The sequence below is a fragment of the Erinaceus europaeus genome, chromosome 19 (assembly GCF_950295315.1).
Source record: "Erinaceus europaeus chromosome 19, mEriEur2.1, whole genome shotgun sequence".
Classification (NCBI taxonomy): domain Eukaryota; kingdom Metazoa; phylum Chordata; class Mammalia; order Eulipotyphla; family Erinaceidae; genus Erinaceus; species Erinaceus europaeus.
Window position 1 is genome coordinate 7,186,723 of NC_080180.1, and position 25,541 is coordinate 7,212,263.

The 25,541-nt window shown below is 49.0% G+C and overlaps 1 protein-coding gene across 2 annotated transcripts in view; it reads right to left on the reverse strand.

The window, feature by feature from the left end:
- Positions 1 to 5,224, reverse strand: part of DUSP10 (dual specificity phosphatase 10) — a 45,385-nt gene extending 40,161 nt beyond the window's left edge. Inside the window, exons 1-2 of one of the 2 annotated variants that reach the window (XM_007521311.3) lie at positions 5,087 to 5,224; positions 2,128 to 2,972 (exon numbers count right to left, since the gene is read on the reverse strand). In XM_007521311.3, the coding sequence (XP_007521373.1) occupies positions 2,128 to 2,929 (802 nt within the window). In that variant the 5' untranslated portion in view covers positions 2,930 to 2,972; positions 5,087 to 5,224. Of the gene's footprint in view, positions 1 to 2,127; positions 2,973 to 4,428; positions 4,792 to 5,086 lie in introns of those variants that run through there. The other variant, XM_060178465.1, reaches the window with a different exon arrangement.
- Between the last annotated feature and the right edge of the window lie 20,317 nt (positions 5,225 to 25,541).

The following is a 25,541-nucleotide window of genomic DNA, read 5'->3' on the forward strand; positions in this document are numbered from 1 at the left end:
GGTCAGACACACAGGAATAGGAAGTGAGCACAAAGAACTCCACAAGACCCCCGGAGGGAGGGCCTGCAAACCATCAGGAAACCCATCTGCAACCACAACAACAGCCTGACACTGCCCCAACCCCCTGGCTACCACCTGCTTCCCTCCATGATGTTCCTCTTGCTCTCTGCACCCATCAGCTCTAGGGAGAGCTGTGCCCTGTGGCAGCTGATTCCAGTGAGGGGCCAAGGAGGGTGGGAAGGGAGATGACACAGAAGAAATTCCCATATACCATGTTTCTAAAGACTCTGTACCCACCATAGAGAAGACAAGAGCAACAGCAATAGTTTTGCAAAAGGCAAAAGAACTCTCTTGCTCACTCTAATGGCTTCCTATGCTCAAGGTGTGCAGAAGAACCCAGCAACACCCTCGGTCAACACCCTTCAGGGCACTGGCTGGTGCTGTGGCCGCAGATGAGTACCTTGGCTCAGGGCACAGAAGAGAGAAAACAAGTCTCACTGTCACCGCACTGTGACACGAAAGGAAGCAAGAGTAGTAGGCAGTGCCCTGAAGGTGGCATATGAGGGCAGAGACCCAAGTGGGATGAAGACAAGATGAGGACTCAGAGCTGGCTTAGAGCATGAGGGTGAGGGAAGGGCCAGAAAGCAATGGGGAGTCCACTCCTCCAGCCAGGGCTGGACAACACTGAGCTTCAGAGTCGCTCTACACTTAGTGTCATGGGAGGTGGGAGAAGTCGACAGTTGCCTGGTGAGGCTATGGAAAGCAATGGGTTGGGAGGGCCTTTTGTATACATGTCTCTTGGAATTTTGACGGAGGAATGGATGTTGTTGGTATTCCTTATACTTTTGGGGAGTAAGGAGAGGTATAATAATTAGGACCTCTGGCTTCCATTACTACATGAACCCTATCAAACCCCAGCTGGTGTGAGAGCAAAGGAAGAGGAACCGCCCCCACCCCAGTTCATCCCCAAAAAGAGCTGGCATCTGTAGGCTTACTTGGGGTTCACCAGACTGGCTGCTTCCTCTGTCCCACCAATGCTGGCTAAGCCTGGGTGACAGCCTGGGAGTCCCTTAAGGGCAGACTCAGAAACACCAACTGGTGGTCTAGACATGCCTCCTCCTTTTTTTTTTTTTTTTTTTTTTTTTAGAACAGTGAAGAGACCATCTCAGAGAGGTACAAATGAATAATCACACAATTGCAAATTAGAAGCCAATTCAAGACAAGAACCAGAACCCAGAGCTTCTGCCTCCATTGCAGATCTTCTGGTGGGGGGGGAGAAGAGGGGAGGTGTTTGTTTTGTTTTGTTTTCTGTGTGTGTGTGTGTGTGTGTGTGTGTGTGTGTGTGTGTGTGTGTGTGCGTGTGTGTGTACCAAAGCTCAGAGAAAAAAGAGCATAAGCACAGGAGAAAGAATCTACCTGGGTCTCTTGAAGGGGGTGCTGACACTTATAAGAGAAACCCCAGAGGAGCTCAGGTTGAGCAGGTGTGCCAGGCAGGCGGAAGAACTGGGATGGAGGGTGCTGGGATGGAGGGTGCTGGGATAGAGGGTGCTGGGACAGTGCTGGGATGGAGGGTGGCGAGATAGAGGGTGCTGGGACAGAGTGCTGGGATGGAGGGTGCTGGGACAGAGTGCTGGGATAGAGGGTGCTGGGACGGAGTGCTGGGATGCAGGGTGCTGGGATAGAGGGTGCTGGGACAGAGTGCTGGGATGGAGGGTGCTGGGACAGAGTGCTGGGATACAGTGCTGGGATGGAGGGTGCTGGGACAGAGTGCTGGGATAGAGGGTGCTGGGACAGAGTGCTGGGATAGAGGGTGCTGGGACGGAGTGCTGGGATGGAGGGTGCTGGGACAGAGTGCTGGGATGGAGGGTGCTGGGACAGAGTGCTGGGATGGAGGGTGCTGGGACAGAGTGCTAGGATGGAGGGTGCTGGGACAGAGTGCTGGGATGTAGGGTGCTGGGACAGAGTGCTAGGATGGAGGGTGCTGGGACAGAGTGCTGGGATGGAGGGTGCTGGGACAGAGTGCTGGGATGGAGGGTGCTGGGACAGAGTGCTGGGATGTAGGGTGCTGGGACAGAGTGCTGGGATGGAGGATGCTGTGGAGGCGGTGGGGATGGTGGGGGTTGTTACCTTTCAACACCAGGGGCTCCTTGCCTTCCCTCTTCAGGGACTCCAGCACAATGTGCAGAGGCTGTGAGGGCATGACCCGGCTGGGCTCGTTGGTGTTCTCGTCATAGACAATGATTTCTTTGGAGAAGATCCTCTTGAAGGAGTCCTTGCCCTCCCGGCAGGAGATCAAGTCCAGCACGGTGATCTTACCCTGCTGCAGGCGCCGCCGGCTGATCTTGTCTGCACAGTTGATGTGCACAGCGCCCTGGATGTGGCTCTTATTGTACTCCATGAAGGGCCTGCAGTCAATGATGACGGGGCCCTGGCCTGCCAGCGTGCTCCTGCCACTGCCACCGCCTTTGGTCATCTTTTTGGCCAGCTCATTGGGGTAGATGATTTTGATGCTGGCCAGCGATTTAGGGGGCCCCGACAGAGGGCTGCCCCCCGGACTTAGGGAGCCTGCATTCTCAGTGCTGCTGACCATCTGGTGGGCTGGGCCTGGGCTGGGGCTGCCAAGGGCGGGGGCACCAGAGGACGAGAGGGCTGCAGCCTGATTGTCCTTGTCGTAGGTGGCCACAGTGCAGCAGCTGGCCGAGCTGCAGCTGCAATTCAGGGAGCGGGCAGAACCACTGGATGAGGGCATATACGAGCGCTGGGCCGTCTGGAGGGACACGACGGTGGTGGCGAGGACCGGGGCCTGGCCGGGACCACCCGGGGCACCGGGGCCCAGGTAGACGGAGTCTAGGCAGAGCTTGAGGTCCTGCGGGCGGACCGGCCGAGACAGTGCCACCACTACCCTGTCGTCTAAAGGAGACGGAGGCATGAGGAGGGCTGCAGGCTGGCACTTCAGGAAGAACTCAGACAGTCTGCAAGGAAGCGGGTAGTGGTAGAGAGTGAGGTCACTGGCCACACCAGACCACTGCTGCCCATCCCTGGAATGGGCCTTTGGAGTCCCTCCAACTAAGCCACCCCCTATGTCCTTTAAAAAGCATGTGGATCACCAGCGCCAGAAACCCATCTCCACAGACTGAAAGGGGAGGTAAGGAAGCCCCTAGGGTCTCTCTGTGCCTTTGGTAGCCAAGTCCAAGGTTAAAGGTCTGCCTGCCTGCACTTGTGTAAATGTGGCTGAGCAGGCTCTCAGGGACTTGCAGCCAAACGCAGCCTTGGAGGAGGCAGGAGCAAAGGGGAGCAGGAGCGCTGTAGGCAGAAGGAGATACTCGTGTGTGAGGCATCTATTCTGGGTCTCCTCTCCAGGCAGGAGTCCACACCACCTTTGGAGAAGGACCCAGCTGTCCTGTTCCTCTCACCCCCACTCCACACACATACACACCACCAAGTCCGTTCCCTTTAATGCCTTCAACCCCTGCAAAGGCAAAAGTCTGGCCAGGAGTGCTGGAAGGGCTCTTAGCAACACACAGCTGCCAAATATACATCAGGGGCAGATGTCAACTTCCTGTAAATCAGAGTGAAAGTACCCCCCACACACACGCACACACCCCCAACTCTTTCACTCCCAGCTACATTTGCTTTCTGCTCCACCAAGTCTTTGAAAAAGCACTGCACAGTCATGGAATAAACCTTCCTAGTTTCCTGCTCATCTCCTTTGCCTTCATCTGTATTTCCCCTTTTCTTACAAACCTGTGTGCTAAGCCTGACTCTTTAGCCCAGGATCCCTGCCTGGACCCCCCTCCCCAATCTTGCCAGACTCATCACCCTAAAGGTTAAGTTCCCCACCCAAAGGGGCTTTGTATCCTGGAGTTTGTCTCCATGGGATTAGCCTCGCCACCCTACACATCAGCTTTATTTAGCCTTCCCATCTAAAACACGTCCCCCAATTAGTCTATCTTTGTTAAAAGGGCCCCCCCAGGTGCTACCCACTGGAGCCCCCTCCTGCTCCCTGCTGGGCACCTGCGGAGGGACTCTTCAATCCAGCCCCCTGCTGGCACCTGAGTTGAAAAGAAATCAAACCTCACCTAAAGGAAGTTTAAATAAGAGATTTCTGGAAAAGCGTTATATATCATCCATCTACACACGGCGGTCCCTAGTCTCCTACACAGGCAGGATCTCCACACCCATGGGGGTGGGGGGCATCGAGCCACTGATCCGGGCCGCCACTAGGGTTTCTCTCACCCACCTTTGGATAGGAAGTGAGGATCCAATCCCTTCCCTCCCTGCAGCTCGCTCGCTAGCGCTCTCTCTCTCTCTCTCTCTCTCTCTCTCCTTCCTCCCTCCTTTCCTGGCGTAGTATTTTTTTTTTTTTTTTTGAAGAGCAAGTACTATTCCAGGAGCTCTGTACCCCTAGCTGGACCTGGCTTGGGTTACCTGTTAGGGCTGGCCGGAGACCAACAGAGCACTTCCTTGGGGGCAGAGGGCAGAAGCAGGTTCGCAGGGCGGGGACCCCCACCTGCACATGGGGTGCTTGTCAAACGCGCGGAGTGGACTCGGCTCTCCATCCCTGCAGCAGAGCTGGGCGTGCAGCCCTCCCCACGCCCCGGGAAGCCTCCCCCAGCAACGTTGAGCTCTCCCGGCCCCGGCCGGTCCCTCCTGATCTAGGTAGGGGCTGGCTGGAAAGCAAACTCAGTGTGTTGGGGGGTGGCGGGGGCTGCTCCCCCATCTCTCCCTTCCGGAACTCTGATCGCCTGGACTTCGTAACGCAGCGCATTAGCCGGCCCTGGGCGTTTGAAACTGCCGCAAAGCATCCCAACAAATCTCTCTCTCTCTCTGTTTTTGCTTCGCCTCCAAATCAGAGTCGACTGCAGAGAGAGAGTAAAACGCACCGGGCAGCGAGAGCCAAGAGCAGGCTCAAGAGTCAGCTCACCTGCTGTGTGCGGCTCCCGCGTACACACACATACACACGCACACACACGCACACATGCATACACATACACATTCACACACATGCACACACATACACACGCACACACCTGCATCCACGTCCCCTGCACCGCCCCCAGACACCGCAGGAGATTCGCACACTTACTTCCTCAGGCAGTGCAGCCCTCCGCCCTCCCGCGCTCCAGCTCCAGCCCTGGCTCCGCGCCGCCAGCCCCCATTCACTCAGCTTCATTGATCTCCAGCACCAACATAGTTACTTTCTCTTTGGCTTCACTGTAAATGTAAGGCTGCGAGGGGGCGGGCCGCCCGCCGAGCGACGGGGCCGCCGCCCAATCAGCAGGCGCACACAGCCGCCCGCGCCTTCGACGCGGCCATCTACCAATGGGAGTGCGTCAGAGGCGGGGCAGGGGCGGGGCATGGGCTGGGGAGGGCGGTCTCTGCTGTAACCCGCTGGCCGTCCGCGTTGCTGTAGCCCGGGCGGTGATGTCATTGGCAGCCAATCAAAAACTTCAAAGGGCCGGCGGGCCGCGCGGAGCAGCTGCTCTCTATTTACATGCAAAGCCCCGGCAGCGCGAGTCGCTTAACCCTTTGCGGGACCGAATTGTCACTCGGCGGGACTCGCGCACCAGGGGTTCCGCCGGACTCTGAGCCCCCAGCACACCGACGGGATCCCCCGGCGCAGCTCCTGCTCTGGGACACTCCGCTCTCGGGTCTCCTCGTGTCTTTTTACTCTGGACCCACGATACAGAAAGTCGGAGAAACTTTTCGAATGCAAAAGAGAGAGAGAGTCCCTGCGCTGGAGGGAGGAGGAGAGGCGGGGTCTTGGTGGTGGGCCCCCAGGCTCCTGGACAGCAAGAACCCGGGATTACCCCCCCCAACACACACACACACACACACACACACACACACACACACACACACACACACACACACACACACACACACACACACACACCTCCCCAGATGCATGTTAGCGCAGCCGCAGCAATGCCGCTGGTGCTGAGGGTTCAAGGCTGGAAAGGGGGGCGCTGTGCGCGTGCAACTGGAGGGTTGCCCCCAGCCCCTCAATAGTTCTGCGCCCCCGCGTCCTAGCCCCGCCACTTCGCCCGGACCCAGTCCCCAAGAGCGACTCGCTGGGCCTGTGCGGCCCGCAGAGGTCGCTGCCCCCCAGGCTCTCCAACCAGACGGTGGCGCCTCCCTCTGCGCCTGGGTCGCCCCCGCGGCCGCCGCTGACTCCCAGGGACAAAGGCAGAGCCCGGGAGGGCTGCTTGGAGGGGGCGGCCTGGCCACAGGACGGAGGTTGTAGAGGGCACACAAAGAGCACGGGCCAGGGCGCCACCCTACCACCCAGGCGAGGAGGAGGCTCCCTGCACCGCCGCGACCCCCGGACCCTGAGCCCTGAGCTCAGACTCCTTCTCCCGCCCGGGGAGCAGGGTTCTGGCGGCCAGGCTTCCCAGACCCCGAGGCCAGCCTGGACCTCCAGCCCCTCGAGGCTGCTGCTACAACTGCTGCTGAAAGAATCTGGAGCCCAGAGAAAATTACCGGATTGAGTGTGGCCAGAGGAGTGCAGGAGAGGCCCCCTTCCACCACAGGCTACACACAGCACACACATACACTATACCACTCACACACAACACTCACACCCCACATACACTACACTACACACAACTCACACTCACCACACACATACACACACCACACTCACTAACCACACACACACACACACACTAACAACACACCTGCACACTACTCAACACAAGCAACACGCACACACATGCCACACAGCCATTGGCAGGAAAATGCCAGGGAAATTGAAAGTTGTCTCCTGCTGTAAAAAAGTGTGGGGGGGGGGGGACAAAGCCAAGGTGGACTGTGGAAGTCTGCTTCAAAGAAACAGAGAGGATTCCTGCCTTGCCAACCCTGCTCCAGGAAGCAGAAATGGAGAACTGACTGCATCTCCCTCAGGCTCCCTCAGGGAGGGAGACTGGCTTCAGGCTCTGGGCCTCCACAGTATAACTCAGTGGAGTCAACATTCTCATGTCATTGCTTTAAGTAAATCAGAAGATGCCTGCGGACCTACTGAGCTGTTAGCAGGTTGCCTCTCGGGCACCTTCAGAGAAGTGTGCGTCCAGGAACACCTAGAACTCAGTTACTGCCAGAGTTTCCCGGTGGTAATAAGATTGTTTTATTTCTTTCTAAGTATTTTAGTTTGAAATATTTTCTTTTATTTACTTATTTAGAACAAGACAGAGAAATGGAGAGAGAAGAAGAAATAAAGATTAAGAGAGAGAGAGACAGCTACAGCCCCGCTTCACTGCACATGAAACTTCTCCCCTGCAGGTGGGGACCAGGATTTGAACCCAAGACCTTGCCCATGGGAACATGTGCGCTCAACCACGTGTGCCATCACCCACAGCCAGTTTCCATTTCCTCTTCTTCTTCTTCCTCTTCCTCTTCCTCTTCCTCTTCCTCTCCTCCTCCTCCTCCTCCTTCTTCTTCCTCTTCTTCTCCTTCTTCTTCCTCTCTCCCTTCCCACCCCTCATAAAAATAACTACAGCTTGCAGCCCAGAAGGTGAAACAGTGGGTAGAGCACTGGGTTTAAAAGCACAGGGTCCTGTGTTTGATCCTTGTCATTGCCTGTGCCTTGTCTTTGCTCTGGTTCTCTCTCTTTCTCTCCTCTGCCTCTGTTTATCTTGTGTTTATGAATAAATAAAAATTTAAATAAGTGAATAGACTTTTTTTTAAAGACCTAAGTTTATAACAAAATAAATGCAAAATATCTCAAATGCTTTTCCATCCAATGAATTGATCTCACCTTTTATATGGAGCATTAAGTGGAAGTTACCTCATTGTACCTAATTTTCTTCCTTCAGTAAAGATGATTAGAAAATACTACAGGGCACACATTACACATGTGCAAAGATCTGGGTTCAAGGCCCCAGTCCTCACCTGCAGAGAATGGAGAAGGATGAGCTTCTTGAGCAGAGAAACAGTGCTCACTATCTCTCTCTCTCTCTCTCCTTGTTAAATTTTTATTTATTTATTTTCACCACTCCCATCACCAGAGGTCTGTGTCCCCATCCTCACCCCTTAGATAACCACTCTAGTTCTCCCACAGTCTTGGAAATAGGTTGAGGTCTTGTTTTTTTTTCACATTCATATACTCAGTTCTCTACATCCCATCTATGACTGAAGCCATTCTGCAGTTGTCCTTCACCTCCTGGCTGGCTTCACTGAGCATCATCTTGTCCAGTTCCATCCACTTTATCCCAAAGGGCACAGTATCTTATATTTTATTATTAATTATTGTTATTACTATTACTATTATTATTATTACTGCATAATACTCTGTTCAGTCTATGCCCCATAAGTTTTCTTCTTTTTCTTCTTTTTTTATATTTATTTATTCCCTTTTGTTGCCCTTGTTGTTTTATTGTTGTAGTTATTATTATTATTGATGTCATCATTGTTGGATAGGACAGAGAGAAATGGAGAGAGGAGGGGAAGACAGAGAGGTGGAGAGAAAGATAGACACCTGCAGACCTGCTTCACTGCCTGTGAAGTGACTCCCCTGCAGGTGGGGAGCCGGGGGCTGGAAACAGGATCCTTACCCTGGTCCTTGCACTTTATGCCGTGTGCGCTTAACCCACTGCGCTACCGCCAGACTCTCGCCCCATAAGTTTTCTATCCAGTCATTTGTCAAAGGGCAGTTTGGTTGTTTTCAGGTTTTTGCTATTGTAAAGCCACTGTGAAATGGGGGTGAATGTATCCCTTCGAATCAGTGTTATCTTATCTTTATATTTTATTTTTATATATCATGTGTATGCCTAGTAGTGGAATTGGTGCATCATATGGCATTTCCATTTGTATTTGGTTAAGGATTCTCCACGCTGTTCTCCAGAGCAGCTTCACCAGTATACATTCCCACCAGCAGTGCAGTAGAGCTCCTCTCTCCACAACCTCTCCAACACTTCTCTTGTTTTATGGATGGAGCCCATTCTCACAGGTGTAAGGTGGAATTTCAGTGTGGTTTTGATTCCTTCTCTATCCCCCCCACCCCTCACCCCCGCTTTCTTGCTTTCTCTCTGTCTCTATCCAATAAATAAATAAAATATTTAAGAAAAATGATTAATTAAAGGAGATGCGCTGAGGTGTGTGTGATTCACATATTTCTTCCACCGGGCAGCCTGCTCTGGAGCCTGAGGTCCCTCCTGTCATTTGAAGTCACTCTGGCGCCAAGAGCACTGGAGCCACAGACCACTGGAGCTGGAGGGGAGCTGGGAGTTTATCTAGGCCAGTGGTTTTCGAAGTGTGTTAGCGTGCGCCAGAGGCAGAGAGAGTGGCCTAGCAGGGCTGAGGTGTGCGGGCTGGGGGTGGGGCAGTGATGTATAAGTGCAGAGCAGAGCATGCGCATATGTGTGTGTGAATTATTCCCAAGGCACCAAAATCAGATTTCACTCGGAGAAAGCGTTCTTACTTCTGTGTTTATTTGTGTCTTGCTGAGAGAGGGAAAGAAGCAGCAGGAAGGATCACTCCTGAGCATGAGCAGAGTCATGGACCATCCTGGGACCTCAGGCTTGAGCCCCCTCACACCTCTGGGCTGCCATTCTGCTTGTCCTGTTTTTTGTTTTGTTGTGTTTGGTTTGGTTTTTCTATTTATTTATTTATTTATCTATATTTATTTCATAATGATTTAATAATGATTAACAAGATAGTAGGATAAGAGGAATACAATTCTACACAATTCCCACCACCAGAGTTCCACATTTCATCCCCTCTTCTTAAAAGATTCCCTATTCTTTTTTTTTTCTTTTGTTGCCCTTGTTGATTTTTTTAATTGTTTTTGCAGTTATTATTGTTCTTGTTACTTATGTCGTCGTTAGGACAGAGAGAAATGGAGAGAGGAAGGTAAGACAGAGAGGGAGAGAGAGAGACACCTACAGACCTGCTTCACAGCATGTGAAGCGACCCCCCCTGCAGGTGGGGATCCAGGGGCTCAAACTGAGATCTTTACTCTGGTCCTTGCGCTTCACGCCACTGCTGGACCCCAGGTTCCCTATTCTTTATCCCTCAGGGAGTATGGACCAAAGATCATTATGGGGTGCAGAAGGCGGGAGGTCTGACTTCTGTAATTGCTTCTCCACTGGACATGGATGTTGGCAGGTCAATCCATACTCCTAGACATTTTCTATCATTCCTGGCCTGCCATTTCCTTGCAGGGCAATCTGAGGTTCTGGCAATGGAGAGCAGGAGATCAAAGCCATGTCTGAGCTCAGAAAGTGGCCTTTAACCTCATGTCAAAACCCAACCTCTTGGGGGCTGGGTGGTGGTGATGGTGGTACACCTGGTTGAGCACACACATTACAATACACAAGGACGCAGGTTCAAGCCCCTGGCCCCCACCTGCCAGGGGAGAGCTTCACAAGCAGTGAAGCAAGGCTATAAATATCTCTCTTTCCCTCTCTTTCTCTATCCCCCTTCCCTCTCCATCCTATCAAATTAAGAAAAAAAGTTTGAAAATCTTTAAATTAATTTTTTTTTCCTGGCTGCAGTAGAGGGGGTGACACAGAAAAGGCAACATGGGCTTCTGACTCCTCTAAATGTATGTCTATTCAAGTGTAAATTGTGAAGATTCGGTAGGACACACTACCAACACATCATTTATAAGGAGCCAAGTATGTTACCACAGGAAAATGGAGTTTAGGACCAAGAGACCCTAGAGTTTAATCTGATCACTGCTATTGATTAGTGCAACATACACATTGCACCTACCTTTTAGGTACTAGGAACTTGCTGGTAAACAAAAGTACCATGCTTTATGCTCTAAAGTACCTACATTTTGGAATAGAGAACAGACATTGATAAAGAAACTACATGTGGAGGCTGGAGAGAGAGCATAGTGGTTCTGCAAAAAACTGTCACATCTGAGGTATTGAGGTCCCAGGATCAATCCCTGGCATCACTATAGCAGAGCTGAGCAGTGCTCTGGGAAAGAAAAAAAAATGAGAGAGAGAGAGAGAGAGAGAGAGAGAGAGAGAGAGAGAGAGAAAGGAAGAAGGAAAGAAAGGGAAAGAAGGAAGGGAAAGAGAGAAAAGCATAGATAGATTTGTAAGCTTGAATTATCTATTATCTCTCTCTCTCCCTCCCTCCTTCCCTCCCTCTCTCTGGATGCACATTACTTTCTCTTTCTGAGCCTCAGTTGCACTTTTGCAATGAGAAGAATAATAGTCTTCCTGGGTTCTGTGAAGATGAGAAAGAATATCTGTGGCGTTAGCATGTTGTCTGGCAGCAAGTAGGCATTCCATGAATGCTTATTGGCTGATTAAATGAAACAGAGCCACCCTGATCACATCGATCTGTCTGCTTACCATGTGCTGCTTGTGCTGCGTAAGTTTATGTGCAACTTGCCTGCGGCGAGACATGCTGTGTCAGCTGCTAGCACGTTATTGCTGGATGTGTCTCTGTCATCATTTCTGGAGAGGCATGAGTGGACTGCAGTGGTGTGTTTGGAGCATGGTAATATGTACTCTACTGGTCGTACTACCACCCGGCCCAGCCAGTAACTATCTTGAGTCAAACACACTTTTTTTTATTAGGATAGACCTTGCTAGTGTCCCATTACAAACCTCATTTGCAGAAGGTTCTAAAATTATATGGGTGAGTATTATCCAATCCTTGAGATCACAATAGAGCAAAAGTTGGCTGAAGGATGAAGTCTCTCTTCTCCTGTCCTCAGCCATCACTGTCTGTGCCTTGGTGTTTATTCTCAGGCTTTGGAACTCACTTAGACCAATAGCTCTTGGTTTTCTTACCTACTGTGGGACTTCTTGACCTCTATAACTTTGTGAATTGATTTCTAGTAAGTAGCAGTATCTTCTTATGTATGTAGTTGGTCCCTGAATGGCATAAGTAAGGGGCAATAACCCCCTCATAGTTGAAACCTGATGTCCAGCTTGCACGTGACCCCCACCCCATGTCAAGTTCTGCATTTGTATGTTCACCCAAACTAGGCTCATGGATTCATGTGTGGCTGGGTCAATCCATGGTTACAGAACCAAACTACAGAAAATGAACAGACAAGCATATGTAAGTGGGCCCATGGGGTTCAAACCCGTGATGTGTATGGCCCACTGTGCACATGTCTATCTCTGACTGTTTTTATTCTCAGAAGAACCAGATTCACAAACTGCCTGTTTGCAGTGTTTCCATAGCTGAGTAGGTTAGTGTCACTTTGCAAACAGGAGGAGGTCACACTGACTCCTGACATAATCCTAACTTCTTGAGTGCTTGATCTACACCAATTCTTTGTGCAGAAGAGGCATTCAGTAACTTTTTTATTTCTTTGCTACCAGGGTGATCACTGAGGCTCACTGTCTACACAGAATCTATAGCTCCTGGTGGATATGTTTCTTTCCCTTTCTTTCTATCCTTCCTTTCTCTCTCTTTCCTTTTTTTCCCTCTCTTCCTTTTATTTGATAGAACAGAGAGAAGTTGAAAGGGGAGAGGGAGATATAGAAGGAGAAAGAGACACCTACAGCACTGCTTCACCACTAAGGAAACTTCCCTTGCAGGGGCTTGATCCCAGGTCCTTGCACATGGTAATGTGTACTACCACCTAGCCCAGCCAATAACTGTACATTGAATCAAACACTTTGGGGATCGATCTTGCTAGTGTCCTATTACAAACCTCATTTGCAGAATGTTCTAGAAACCAGAATTGAAGTGAATTATCCATGGAACACATACATTTTCAATAACGTTTTTTTTAAAAAATACACACTTTCTTGTAACTGTTGATAACTTGGGGAAGTAGAAAATTTTTTTGCAAAAGCACCCAGAGAAGTGAGGGAGTGTGGGGAGAAGTAGACTTAGAGGTGAGAAAGTTTCCCAGAGAGTGATTGACAGTGTCCAACACAGTAGAGTCAATGGCAGGATAATGGGGTGGAGGGGACTCACACCTACACCTGGAACCACAGAACAGATTCTGGCTGGAAACCCCATCTTGATTTGGCTCTGGGGCCACAGCTATTTCAGGGCGGCCCCTCGATTGACATAATTATTCTTGCCAGCAAGTAATTTTAGGAAGAATTTAAAAGGAGGACAGGGGTGATTAAAGTTCTAATAATAACATTTCTAACAAGTCTGGGTTAATGGATCTGTAACTCAGGTAAAAAAGAAAAAAGAGGCTTCAGGTGTTCAGGGACTAGGATGGGACCTGATCCTGAGAAAAATAAAATAAAAAGAGACCTTCTGCTAGGAGAATTAAGTAAGGCAGGAAGAGCTCACAGCCCCCTGAGAAACCTTAGGGGAGCTGGAAAAAGGTGATGGGGTTTTGTTTTTTCCCCTGCATTGAGTGTTTCTCTGAAAGCTCTGTAGATAGTTTCCCTAAGACAGATATTGCTTTCCACCCAGTTACTCACATCTCTTGTATCCCCAGCACTGTGCTGGTCCCCTTAGAAGATTCCCACTGGTGTGAAGAGAGACACAGAAGCAAGGGCTTACACAGTCTGACTGCGAGAGCCTGAATCTTCTCTGTCTAGGTCCATTCCTAACCTGATTGTCTTATGTGCCTTAGTGTGTGTGTGTGTGTGTGTGTGTGTGTGTGTGTGTGTGTGTGTGTGTGTGTGTTACTTATTTATTTCAAAAAAATGAGAGAAATTGAGAGGAAAGGGGAGGTAAGGAGAAAGTAGAGTTGGGTGGTGGCACTACTGATTAAGTTTATATATTATCATACTCAAGGACCAGAGTTCAAACCTCTACTCTACACCTGAAGGGGGTACTTCATGAACAGTGAAACAGGTCTGCTGATGTCTACCTTTCTCTCTCATTCTCTATAACCCCCTCCTCTCTCTTTCTCCATCTCTCTCTCTCTCTCTCTTTCTCTCTCTCTCTCTTTATATATAGACATATATATATATATGAATAGGGACTGAGAGGGGAGAAGAGATAGAGAGAGAAGGTGACAGAGAGATACCTGCAGCACTGCTTCACCATGTGTGAAGCTTTCCTCCTGCAGGTGGGGACCAGGGGTCTGAACCTGCATCCTGTGCACCACACAAGTACACCACTCCCTGGCCCCCTTCCCTGTCAATTGCTGTTCATCCTATCTAATAAAAATAAAAGGGGAAAAAAGAGAGAGAGAGAGAAAAAATTAGCTGCCAGGAGTGTTAGATTAGTAGTGCCTGCACTAAGCCCCAGCGACAATCCTGGTAGCAATAAAATATAAAAAGCCAGGGAGAGAGACACCCGCAGCAGTGTTTCACTATTCAGGAAGCTTCCCCTGCAGGTGGGGACCAGGGGCTTCAACCCAAGTCCATGTGCTCAACTGGATGTACCACTGCTAGCCCCTGATGTGCTCCTAGTTGTTCAATATTTTGAATGTTGCCTGAGACAAAAGATGAAGTTTCAGTGCTGAGACAGCCCTCTGTTCAGAGATACCAGCACTGAATTCAGTGCCACATACAGTTGTGTTTCTGGTGTGTGTGTGTGTCATTTATTTTATTTCATAGAAATCAGAAAAATTAAAAGGGAAGGGGTGGGAGGGAGGGAAAGAGAAAGAAAGAGAGAGAGAGAGAGAGAGACTTTCCTGCACTGTGTCATATCTGTGACTGACTCCCTGCAGCTCAGGGGGTGAGGGTGGGTTGCTCCTCTGCTCATTCTGCAGCCAGGAAGCCCTGAGGTTCCTTCCTCCAGGCTCAGCAGCAGCTGGTTTCTCCTCCTATCCACCGGACACTCCCATGGCCTTTCCAGCCAAAGCCAGAGATTGGCCAGTGCAATGGGGTTCTTTATTTCATGGGCTCACGCTCAATTTCTGAATGCAGAGTTTTCATACTCAAATAATCACATGGAGATAAGCCTAGCATTGTTGGCATCTCAACAGACAGCTGCTACTCCTTTTCTTTTATTATTTTTTTTTGTGGGGGGAAGTGCAATGGGGCAGGCAGTTACAAGATAGCTTATCCTATACAGCACAGGTTTAGAAGGTATGAGGAGTCTGAGTCCCCATCACCACATAAGAAAGAGCACTGTGCACAGCACCAGAGAAAGCCCACTGGAGTGGTGTGATGGTGTCTCTCCTCTCTCTCCCTCTGCCTTCCTCATTCTTTCTCTCTGTATTCTCTCTCTGTATGAAATTAAAAGGATAAAAAAAATTTACCAGGAACAGTGGAATTGCATATGTGCTGGGCTTCTGCACACACACAAACACAGACACACACACATGTTTTCTTTTTGCTATTTATTCTTAAATTTCATTCTGAGAAACAAGAAGGAAGCTTGGATAATATCCATTGGGACATATGGATGCACCTGTAACTAGGAAGTTTACTGTCAAACAAACACATGCAAACCCAGAATCAAACTTGAGCTGCAAGGTCAAGGAGAGTGTGTGCTGCCCAGGGGAAAAATGAATATACCCCAGTCCCTCCCCCAAAGCGAGATTTAAAGATACACCTCTCCCCCCATGTGTCTGGTCTGTGGGGGACACTGGAGCCAGACACAGAAGGACCACCAGAGCTCTGCACACACAACTTTCCAGAATGGACCCGTACAATATAGGTCAGGAACTAGAGGAGGGGGTGTCAACATCAGCGGAAATAAAGATGAGTTTTCTGGGAACTCACTGGAGCAAGGTGTATCACTCAGCAAAGGGGTCACAGCCCCCACTTACACTATTGGAGCTCTGAGAGCAGCTCAAGTCTTTGCACGGGGTGGCCTAAGAGAGGCACCAGGGAGCCAGACAGTCACCTGAACATGTGGGAACCAGGCTCCAGGAAGCCAGCACTCCTCTGTGGCGTTGGGGTCTTTCTTATTGCATCAGGCATGCGTTCAATCAGTTCCATTCACACTCAGCCCCCTGGACCAGTTTTCTCTATGCAGCCCTGCAGAATTACTTTGCAGACTCTAGGAAGGGAGCTTGGACATTGTCCAAAGTGTTGAACACACCTGCTCTTTTTGTCTTCTGGGAAAGAGGTATGGAGCTCAACAGAAGAAAGGCTTGCTCAGGCTCAGGATGCAGGTCAGTGCAGTCATTGCTACTTGTAAACTGTGATCTCTGGTGACTGTGACTGGATATTGGTGCATTTCAGTGTTTGTAACAGCCCGGCCCCTCCCCCTCCCCTACAGACAGTTTGCAGAGCCAGTAGCTCCACTAGGTATTAGAATGGCATCTCAGAAATGAGGCCACCTTGTCAGAACCTGCTCCTGAGAACATTCTGCTCTCTGTCCCTGACAGATTGCTGGAAAGTTGGTCACAAATACACTTTTGATTATTTAGGTTCCATTTTGCATATCCTCAGGAGAATCCTCCCCACCCTCTCTCTCTTGTACATTTTTGAACAGATTCCACACTACACATTTTCTGAGAAGCCAGGAAGCTCATTACAGTGAGTATTTGCAGCCTGATTAATTCTCTGGACTGTTGGAAGTGTGCTTATCTCCAAGGCTGGCAGGCCCCTATCGCGTTGTCATGTACTGCCTTTCAGTCACTGATTAATTCACTTGACCACAAGAAGTGCAGAAATTAAAGCCCCAGAAGGGCAGGTGTGTTTTTCTACTTTGTCCACTCTTGAATGTTTAGTACATTTCTCAGGTCTGGAACAAAGGAACAGCGTAATACGTGTTTGATGACTAAGTCAGTAAAAGCAATTTCTAGCAAGGGGGCCCCCGATCATGGCTTAACTTTATCTTTTTATCACCTCTGCAGGTGCTTCTCCCACCTAGACTATTCCAGAAGGATCCTGGCTGTCATCCACCCTGCCCCTGTTGTCCTGGTGTAGACAATCACTTTTCCTAATGCAACCAGGCTGTGTGGGGAAGAGAGAGAGAGAGGAGAGAGAGAGAGAGAGAGAGAGAGAGAGAGAGAGAGAGAGAGAGAGAGGGAGAGGGAGAGGGAGAGGGAGAGGGAGAGGGAGAGGGAGAGGGAGAGAGACCAGAGCACTGCCTCACCATTCAAAAGGCCCCCTCGGTGCTGTCCATGGTACAGCACCCATAGCCTCATGCCTCATGCCTGGAAGGAGATGGTGTTCGTCATCTCCTGAATGTAAACAACCAGGCCAAACTTCTAGTAGGTCAGGTCTTTGCTTCTCTCACTACTTAGCAGTCCCTGGGACCATTTTCTGGTCTTCTTCTTTCTACTGGTTGTCACTCTGCTCAGAACAACTCAAAGGAGTGAGGGAATATCCTCCATCCCTTACTCTGGGGGGAAGGGGGCAAAAGGGGCATCTCAGTTCAGTGCTAAGGAGTCTGAGCATCATCTCCACAATAGCAGGTCCTCTGGTCTTGTCCTGGTCATCTGGGAATAGGGCTGCTCTTCTCCTGTGACCCCACTCAGTCCTGTGACACCTACAATGTGAGGGCTTTCCACAGGTTCTACAGGACATCACAACCTCTTAGAGGGAGGATGGCATGAGAGCTAAGAGCACAAGCTTGGGAATCTTAAACCCAGCATCAGTTATTCCCTTGTATAACCTTAGACAAGTGATTTCATTGTATTATTATTGTTATCATTATTATCTTTATTTATTGGAAAGAGACAGCCAGAAATAGAGAAGATAGTGGGCGATAGAGAGGGAGAGAGACAGAGAGACACTTGCAGCCCTGCTTCACCACTCGCAAAGCTTTCCCCACTCCAGGTGGAGACCAGGGGCTTGAACCCAGCTCCTTGTGCACTGTAATGTGTACACTTAACCAGGTGTGCCACCACCTGGACCCATGGTTTCATTTCTTTACAACTCATGCTTCTACTTTGTAATGTCAAGAGAACATCAGAACCTGTGCCGCAAGGTGGGAAGTGAGTATTAAATATTAAATGTGGAAAAATTGCTCACTGCCTGCCACACATATAAATGCGGCTTTATAACATAACCATACTAATTACACACATATACTTTAATTTCTACTTCTAATGGTTGTAAAGAGATTTTATGCTTACAAGGGAAAAATGGAAATGATTTGTACCAATATGCATATGAAAAGATGTCATCATCCTGATTATCAGGGAAATGCAAATCAAAACCACAGTGAGCTACTCTGCCCCCACATGAACACACCTGTGAGAATGGCCTCCATCAAAAGGAGTAACAACCAAGTCTGTGGAGAACAAAGGACTCTCCTCTGTTGTTAAAATTTCAGAGGCTCTTGCCGGCCGGGCTGGCTTCTCGGCGGGTAACAGAGACGCGGAGACAGCGGCTGGGCAGGGAAGCTGTATTTCTTTATTCAGGAACAACGATTCACAAACTAAGACAAACTAATCACCAAACAGAACTCTGCTGTCTCTTTGCGGAGGCTCAAGCACTCTTTCTTTTACTCTCGAACTCAGGAACTCTCCAACTCTGGAACTCTGGAACTCTGGAACTCTCGTACTGGGGAACCCTCTGAAACTCTTCCACTGTGGAACTCTCTCTTACTCTGTAACCCTGAAACTCTCGAACTCAGGAACTCAGGAACTCTCGGACTCAGGAACCCTCCCTCGGGGTTCCTTGGGGCGGGGCCAAGCAGGCCCGCAAAATTAACAGGACTGATCCAATTCTCTTGGCGGGGGAGGGCTAGAACAAACCAATGTAAAGCATACGACACTCCTCCACTGTTGGTGGGAATGTATGTGGGTGCTACCATTTTGGAAAAGCTGTGTGGAGCTTCCTCAAACTGCTACAACTAGAATTGCCACATGATCCAGCAATCCCACTCTGAGAATCTGAAGAATGCAAATGCATTAAGAATGCACCCACTTAGCGCACATAGTAGTAAACACAAGGACCCGTGCAAGGATCCAGGTTTGAGCCCCTGGCTCCCCACCTGCAGAGAGGATGCTTTACAAGCAGAATCTGCAGGTGTCTCTCTTTCTCTTTCCCTCTCTACCTCCCCCTCCTCTCTCAATTTCTCTCTGTCCTATCCAATAAAATGGAATAAAAAAAATGGCTGCCAGGAACAGTGGGTTTGTAGTGCTGATACAGAGCGCCAGCAATAACACTGAAGGCCCCCCCAAAAAAATTTACATCCACCTCAGTGTTTAATGCAGTGCTGTTTATCTTAGGTGAGGTATGGAGATAACCCAAGTACATGTTAGCAGATAACTGGACAGTAAAGATGTACTTTATGCGCAATAGAGTAACATACCCTGATAAAAAAGTGATGAAATCTTGTCATCTGTAGCAAAATAGAAGGAACTCCAGGGGGTTATGTGAAGTGAAATAAGTCAGAGTAAAAAAAAGAACAAGTATTAATAACTTTACCCATGTGTGCAATGCAAGGGCATAAAATTGATGGACAGACAAAACTAAGTAAAAATAAGTCAGCAGACAATGACAAATAGAACTAAGGTTATCTGAAGGGAGCAGGTTGGGGATGGAAGGATGGGTAAGAGTGATGTAAGGGAGAGGGGTTGTTGTCAACTTGTTTTCTGAAAATACAGCAATGAAAGCATTTTGCTTTATATTTATTTTGGATAGAGACAATGAGAATTGAGAGGGGAGAGAGAGAGAGACAAAGAGAGAGACCTGCAACTCTGCTTCAATGCTCATGATGCTGCCCCCCGCTTCTGCAGGTGGGGACCAGGGGTTTGAATCAGGATTCTTGCTCATGGTAATATGTGCACTCAACTAGGTGCATCACCACCCAGCTCAATAAAAAACATTATTTTTTTGCCTCCGGGGTTTTTGCTGGGGCTCGGTGCCACTGCTCCTGGTAGCCATTTTCCCCATTTTGTTGCCCTTGCTGTTTTGTTGTTGTGGTGGTGGTGGTGGTGATTGTGGTTATTGCTATTGTTGGATAGGACAGAGAGGTGGGAGAGACAGAGAGGGGGAGAGAAAGATAGACCTGCAGATCTGCTTCACTGCCTATGAAGCAACCCCCCTGCAGGTAGGGAACTGAGGGCTCAAACCAGGATCCCCACACCGGTCCTTACACTTTGGGGTGCCACCTGCACTTAACCCGCTGTGCTACTTGCCCGCCCCCCCCCCCATAAAAGCCATTTTAAAGTAGCTTTTGAATTATCACATTGGTCCCCTGATGTCCTGTGATTTGAGCAAGCACCCTTATTTCCATTCAGGAGGGATTAGCATCCAACACAAAAATGTCACCCCGGAGTGACAAATGAAGAGTTAGAGACCAAGAGCAGCAGTGTCAGAGTGAAGATAACTGGGTTTGTTAGTAAGACATTTGTTTCAGGACCAAGACCTCTTCAAACCCAACGTTCTGTGATCCACCCTTCCAACAAACTCAGCACAACTAGAAAAGGACCCAGGGGTGGTCACAACACTTTTGGGTCAAGGAGGAGGATCTTGGCCACAGTACAGTCATGAAAACAAGGGCAGCTGCTGATAAGAGACATGGAGGGCAATGAGGCCCAGATGACTCAGCTGTGCCCTTCCTCAGAGAGAGGGGACAGGCCCCAGAGCATCTACCAACGGAGATGACAAAGACATCTTTCTAATCCTCTCTCATGATCCATTCTCATCCTCCGCCTCTTATCCAGGGAGAGCACTATACCATGTAACAGAACTACATCATAAATAACTGCAAAGCACTTTGCAAACATCAGACACTCCAGCAGTAACTCTTCATGGCTCATCTCCCAACTGTTAATTTAGAAGCCACGCCCATCCTGTGACTTCCGGTAGGAGCTTACCTGGAGCAGGTCTCTGTGGGAAGAACACAGAGCACATACTTGTCTCAGCTACTGGAAGTGAGAGTTCATAGAGTGTGTTTGGTAGAATCTGCTATGCTTCAGTTGAAAAAGGAAGAAAAAGGGAAGCATAATAATGTCTTCATAGCAGCCCTGTTGAAAATGCTCACAGGTTTTTATCAGAACCGGCCTGGCTCAGCTGTTATTTGATCAGTAATATTTCAAAGTCATATTTTTCCCAGCGAGAGATAGTCCTTTATCTGGCTTATCCTTGAGATGGCATGAATAGGAAGTTGGAAATCTGCATCGATTAGTTTGAGATGCTGGATCTGATATCAGGTTTGGGCTCTTCTTAGGAGTGGAGGAGGGAGGCGGGTGAGTTCCAGCAGTAAATTCAGACTCTCCAGCCCAGCAGGATAAGGTGACAGGGTGATGACTAGCCTAGCAGAGATTTGCCCTGGGGTTTCCATTCCTTGAGATTCCTGGCTAATAGGAGATTAAGGGAGGAAAAACAGAATGGTGGATGTTTTTTCTGATGTAAACTGCCCCAGCTATGTGGTGCAGATTTTTGTCACAAGGTATTTTTCTTTAAGGTTTATTTATTTGATAGGATAGAGATTAATTGAAAGGGAAAGGGGAACTAGAGAGGGAGAGAGAGAGAGAGAGAAAGAGACAGCCGCAGCACTGCTGTCACTCTTCTGCAAGTGGAGACTAGGGGCTTGAACCCAGGTCCTTGCCATGGTAATGTATTCACTCAACCAAGTGTATCACTGCCCAACCCCCTCAAGGAGAGAATCTAAAAAGGCATCCATAGCTTGTTTTTAGAAGGCCAGGGATGGAATGCCCAGGCATGGTAGGTAACATGCAACATGAACTTTAGTTTCTCTCTTTTTAAAATAGATTTACGGGAGTCAGTCGGTAGTGCAGTGGGTTAAGCGCACCTGGTGCAAAGCACAAGGACTGGCATAAGGATCCGAGTTCAAGACCCGGGATCTCCACCTGCAGGGGAGTCGCTTCACGGGCAGTGAAGCAGGTCTGCAGGTGTCTGTCTTTCTCTCCCCCTCTCTGTCTTCCCCTCCTCTCTCCATTTCTCTCTGTCCTACCCAACAACGACGACATCAGCAACAACAACAGTAATAACTACAACAATAAAAAAACAACAAGGGCAATAAAAAAGGGAATAAATAAACAAATAAATAAATAAAACAGATTTCCTTAATTAGTACTTTTATGAGCTAGAGTTTCACACAAGATGCTTTCTCTCTCTGCCTCTATTTCATGTAAACAAAGCAGATACCTTACTTCCTACTCATGCCATCCATGTAAATGCCAGGTGCTGGGACTCGAACTGGGAACCTTAGGCATGCAGGTCCTGCCCTCAAGCAGCAGAGCCATCTCCCTAGCTGCTGAGGACTCCTGTGCTTATAATCCAGCGCACTGGCTTTGGGAAGACTCCAGTCTCAGTGCAGGAAGCAGCCCCTGAGCAGGTGCTAAAGCAAAGGCCAGGTGACAGGTATGGGGGCCCTGGACCCCAGGAAGGAGAGGGGCAGGCACAACACACTGCCACTGACTGTCGCACTGCACAGGACTCTCGGCAGTCCTGGGGATTCTCTCTACACCTGGCCTCACTTCCTTCCGGGAAGAAGTTTAGTACCACCTGGATCCTGCAGAGGACTAAGGAATAAGACACAAAGGTTGAGAAGGCAGGGCAGTCAGACGTCCAGATCTTGGTGGGACTAGAATTTGAATCTGCAGGTGTTTGGGCTTGGTCATGTTTCTGTTTTTCTCATACATATATGACTTCACCTCTTCCGGGTCAACTTTTTCTCTTCTCTTGGTACCAGGTGGGGTGGGGTGGGTGAAGAGAGAAGTGGGGAGTGTTGACCTTGGGCTCCCCGCATGGCAAGGCAGATACCTCACCCGCTGAGCTGTCTCCTGGTCTGTGATATCTACCTGGCACATCCAAAGCTGTGCTGAGGTTCAGGGCTCTGTCATCTCCTCATGGAGAGAGGAAATCACCAGCCTCAGCACAGAAAAGGCCCTTTCAGGAGTCGCCCTGTGCACAGTGTCCTCCACCAGCCAGTTCTCTTGTGTTCCTTCTGTACAGGGCTGGGGGTTCTGCCAAGGGGAGCTGCCAAGAAAAGCTTGCGCTTTCTGGAACATCTACAGATGTTGTAAAGAAGAGTATAAGCCCACCAAACAGAGACAGCAGATGGAAATCTGCGTCCCCCCATGACTCTTTTTCTGTCCTTCTCTCCCCCAAAATATGACTGTAATTTATTCTCCCTTTATCTTGGGGAGCTTGTCACTGTCCCTCCCCACTAGGCTCTGAGCATGGCTTTCTTCACTCCCTGGATCTCCCTTGCTGTAGTGCGGGCCTAACATGTTCTAGGCTGTAAGCATGTGACTGAGGCTCCTTGACTAAAAAAAGCTTCCATTGTACCCAAGAGTCTATCTCCACCACTTTCAAAGCTCACCATCTCCTGGCTTCTCTTCTTCTTCTGGGAGTAATTTGCACTCTGCTCCCCCTCACTGAAAAGCTGTGTGGTGTGTGTAAGCTAGACAGGAATGTTTCGTTTTTAAAGTATTTAAAGGTGGTATAAAAGGCTCAGATTTCAGACAGCTCTGGGTTTTCCCTACGATGCCCCCAAACAGAAGACAAATGCTTATTTTAATGAAAAAATATTCAAACAAGCTTCTAGGTGCTTTCCACAAAGATGAAGTTTCACTAGAGGTTTTGATTGGGTTGGGTGGGAGCCTTGGGGTCGTCGTCTTCCACTGTCAGCACCTAATGGCTGGACGGAGAAGAGGGAAGAGGCAGTTGAAGGGACATATTTACAGGGCCTTGGCTTTTATTTTTGTAGTAACTACTTAGTTATGCTTCGTGGAGCCTTTGATTCGCCCTGTGGCTGTGCATGTTCACTGAGGCTTGCATGGCATTCTGCAGCCATCACCCACCACAACTGATTTTAAGACATTGTCTTAACCCCTGAAAGAATTTTACAGCTACAGACAAATCCCTGGTGACCCCAACTCAGAGCCCAGACCTGGAAATCTCAAATTCACTTTCCATCTCTACGGATTTGCCTGTTTGAACTTTCTTATAAAGTAGAGTATACAATGGCCTTTAGCGACCAATTCCTTACTCTCGACACAGTCCTTTGAGGGCTTATCTATACCTTAGTGTCCATGTTACTTCTGATGACTGTGTAATATTCCTGTGTATGGAGAGAATATATTTTATCAATCCATTCATCTGTGGCTGAGCATTTGGGTCGCTTCCAGTCCTGGGCTGTTATGTATAAAGATGCTATGAACACCCATTTATAAATGTTTGGGTGGGTATAGTAATTAAAAAATTAAAAGACTTCAGGGGCCTGGCTTGATGTGGGCTTAAACAATCAAGAGGTTTATGACGTCACGGTACAGAGGTATGGAATGGTATTATTTCAGTACAGCAAGTTAGGTAAAGTGCCAAATACAAGACTAGATCCAGCCCATGAGTCCATAAGTTAGTAACAAGGGTTCAGCTACACAAGTACAAGTCCCCAGAGAAGCGGCCATGGCTTCTCAGAGAAGCGGGAGGAGAGTGGTCAGGAAGAGAGCAGCCTAGGACGAGGGGACAGGAAAAGAGGTTTGACTTCCAGCAGCCTAGCAGTTAAATAACTTCCGACACACCCACAATCCGTTGTGGGTCTGTATTATGCTCCTAGGCGGAGGTCAGCCATATGCTAACGACATTCATCAGCCTCAGCCATATGCTAATTATGTGCCTCAGCCATATGCTAATTACATCCAGAATCCCTGCTGTGTCACAACAGGTGGGCATAGATGTTCACTAGAACCAGTTCTGACTCTTGAAGAAAGTGGTTGATGTGATTTCCAGTCAGAGAAAAGCCAGTCAGTAGGACTCCAGGGAAGATTGCTGACTTGAGAGCAGGAGACCCTGGGGCCAGGCCCCCTCTCTGCCCACATGGGCTTCAAGTGAGTCCACATCTCAGCTTCACATCTGCAAGTGGGCACATGCTCACCAGTTTCTGTTTTTCTTAGGAGAGCCGAATGAGATCATGAGCAGAAAGGTATGGGGAAATGGAAGATACTACACAGACAGAGAGATGTCTCTCATTGTCTGACTGTTCATTTCATGCCATTACTCCTCCTCCTCCTCTGACAATCCTCATCATGACCTGAGCTGGTGAGTCTTCTGCTCAGAGTTTGGGGTCAGGGGCGAAGCCACATGACAGATTCCCTTGCTGATATTTGAAACTCCCCCCCAGTGAGGAAGCAGAGACAAGCGTCACTGGGACTCTGGATGCTGTGCTTGCTTCAGTTTTTCAGCCAAATGTTAAACCCAGCCTGTTGCTTTTACACGGTGTTGAGAAATGAAAGCAGGACTTTGCACATGGGCTTCCTCTCTGGTTCTAGGTTTTATAGAATTTGAGAAAAAGAATGCAAAGAGAGAGCAAGAGAGAGAGATCAAAGCAGTGTTCCCTTGCTGCTGCTCCCAGGTGCTCACACAAGGTGGTAGGGATGGAACCCTGACCCTAACACATGAAGGGTCTGCACCTTTCCTGCTGAACCACCTCTGGACTCCCAAGGCACCTTTTTTTTTTCTTTTTGCATGAGAGAGAGATTAAGAGAGGAGAGTGAGCTGAGAAGCGGCACTATCCAGCACTGTTGTAAGGTGGTGCTGGGACTGAAACAGCAGCCCCATATTGTGCTCTAGCAAAGAGGCTGAGTTCTCCCAGGCCCAAAGCACAGCCTCTTTCAATGGGGCATAGAAGCCATTCCCATAAGAACCTGCTATATAAAAGTGTAAATGATGAGGTTCAAAAGAACAAGGCAACCAGCTGATTGCTGACTTCTCAGCCTTTGTGATGTAACAGAAGCATGAGGCTGGGAACAGGTGCTCAGGCTGGAGCTCAGGGAGAGCCTGCAGACCAGGGCAGCCTCCCGAGTGAGCACAGGAACCATTAGT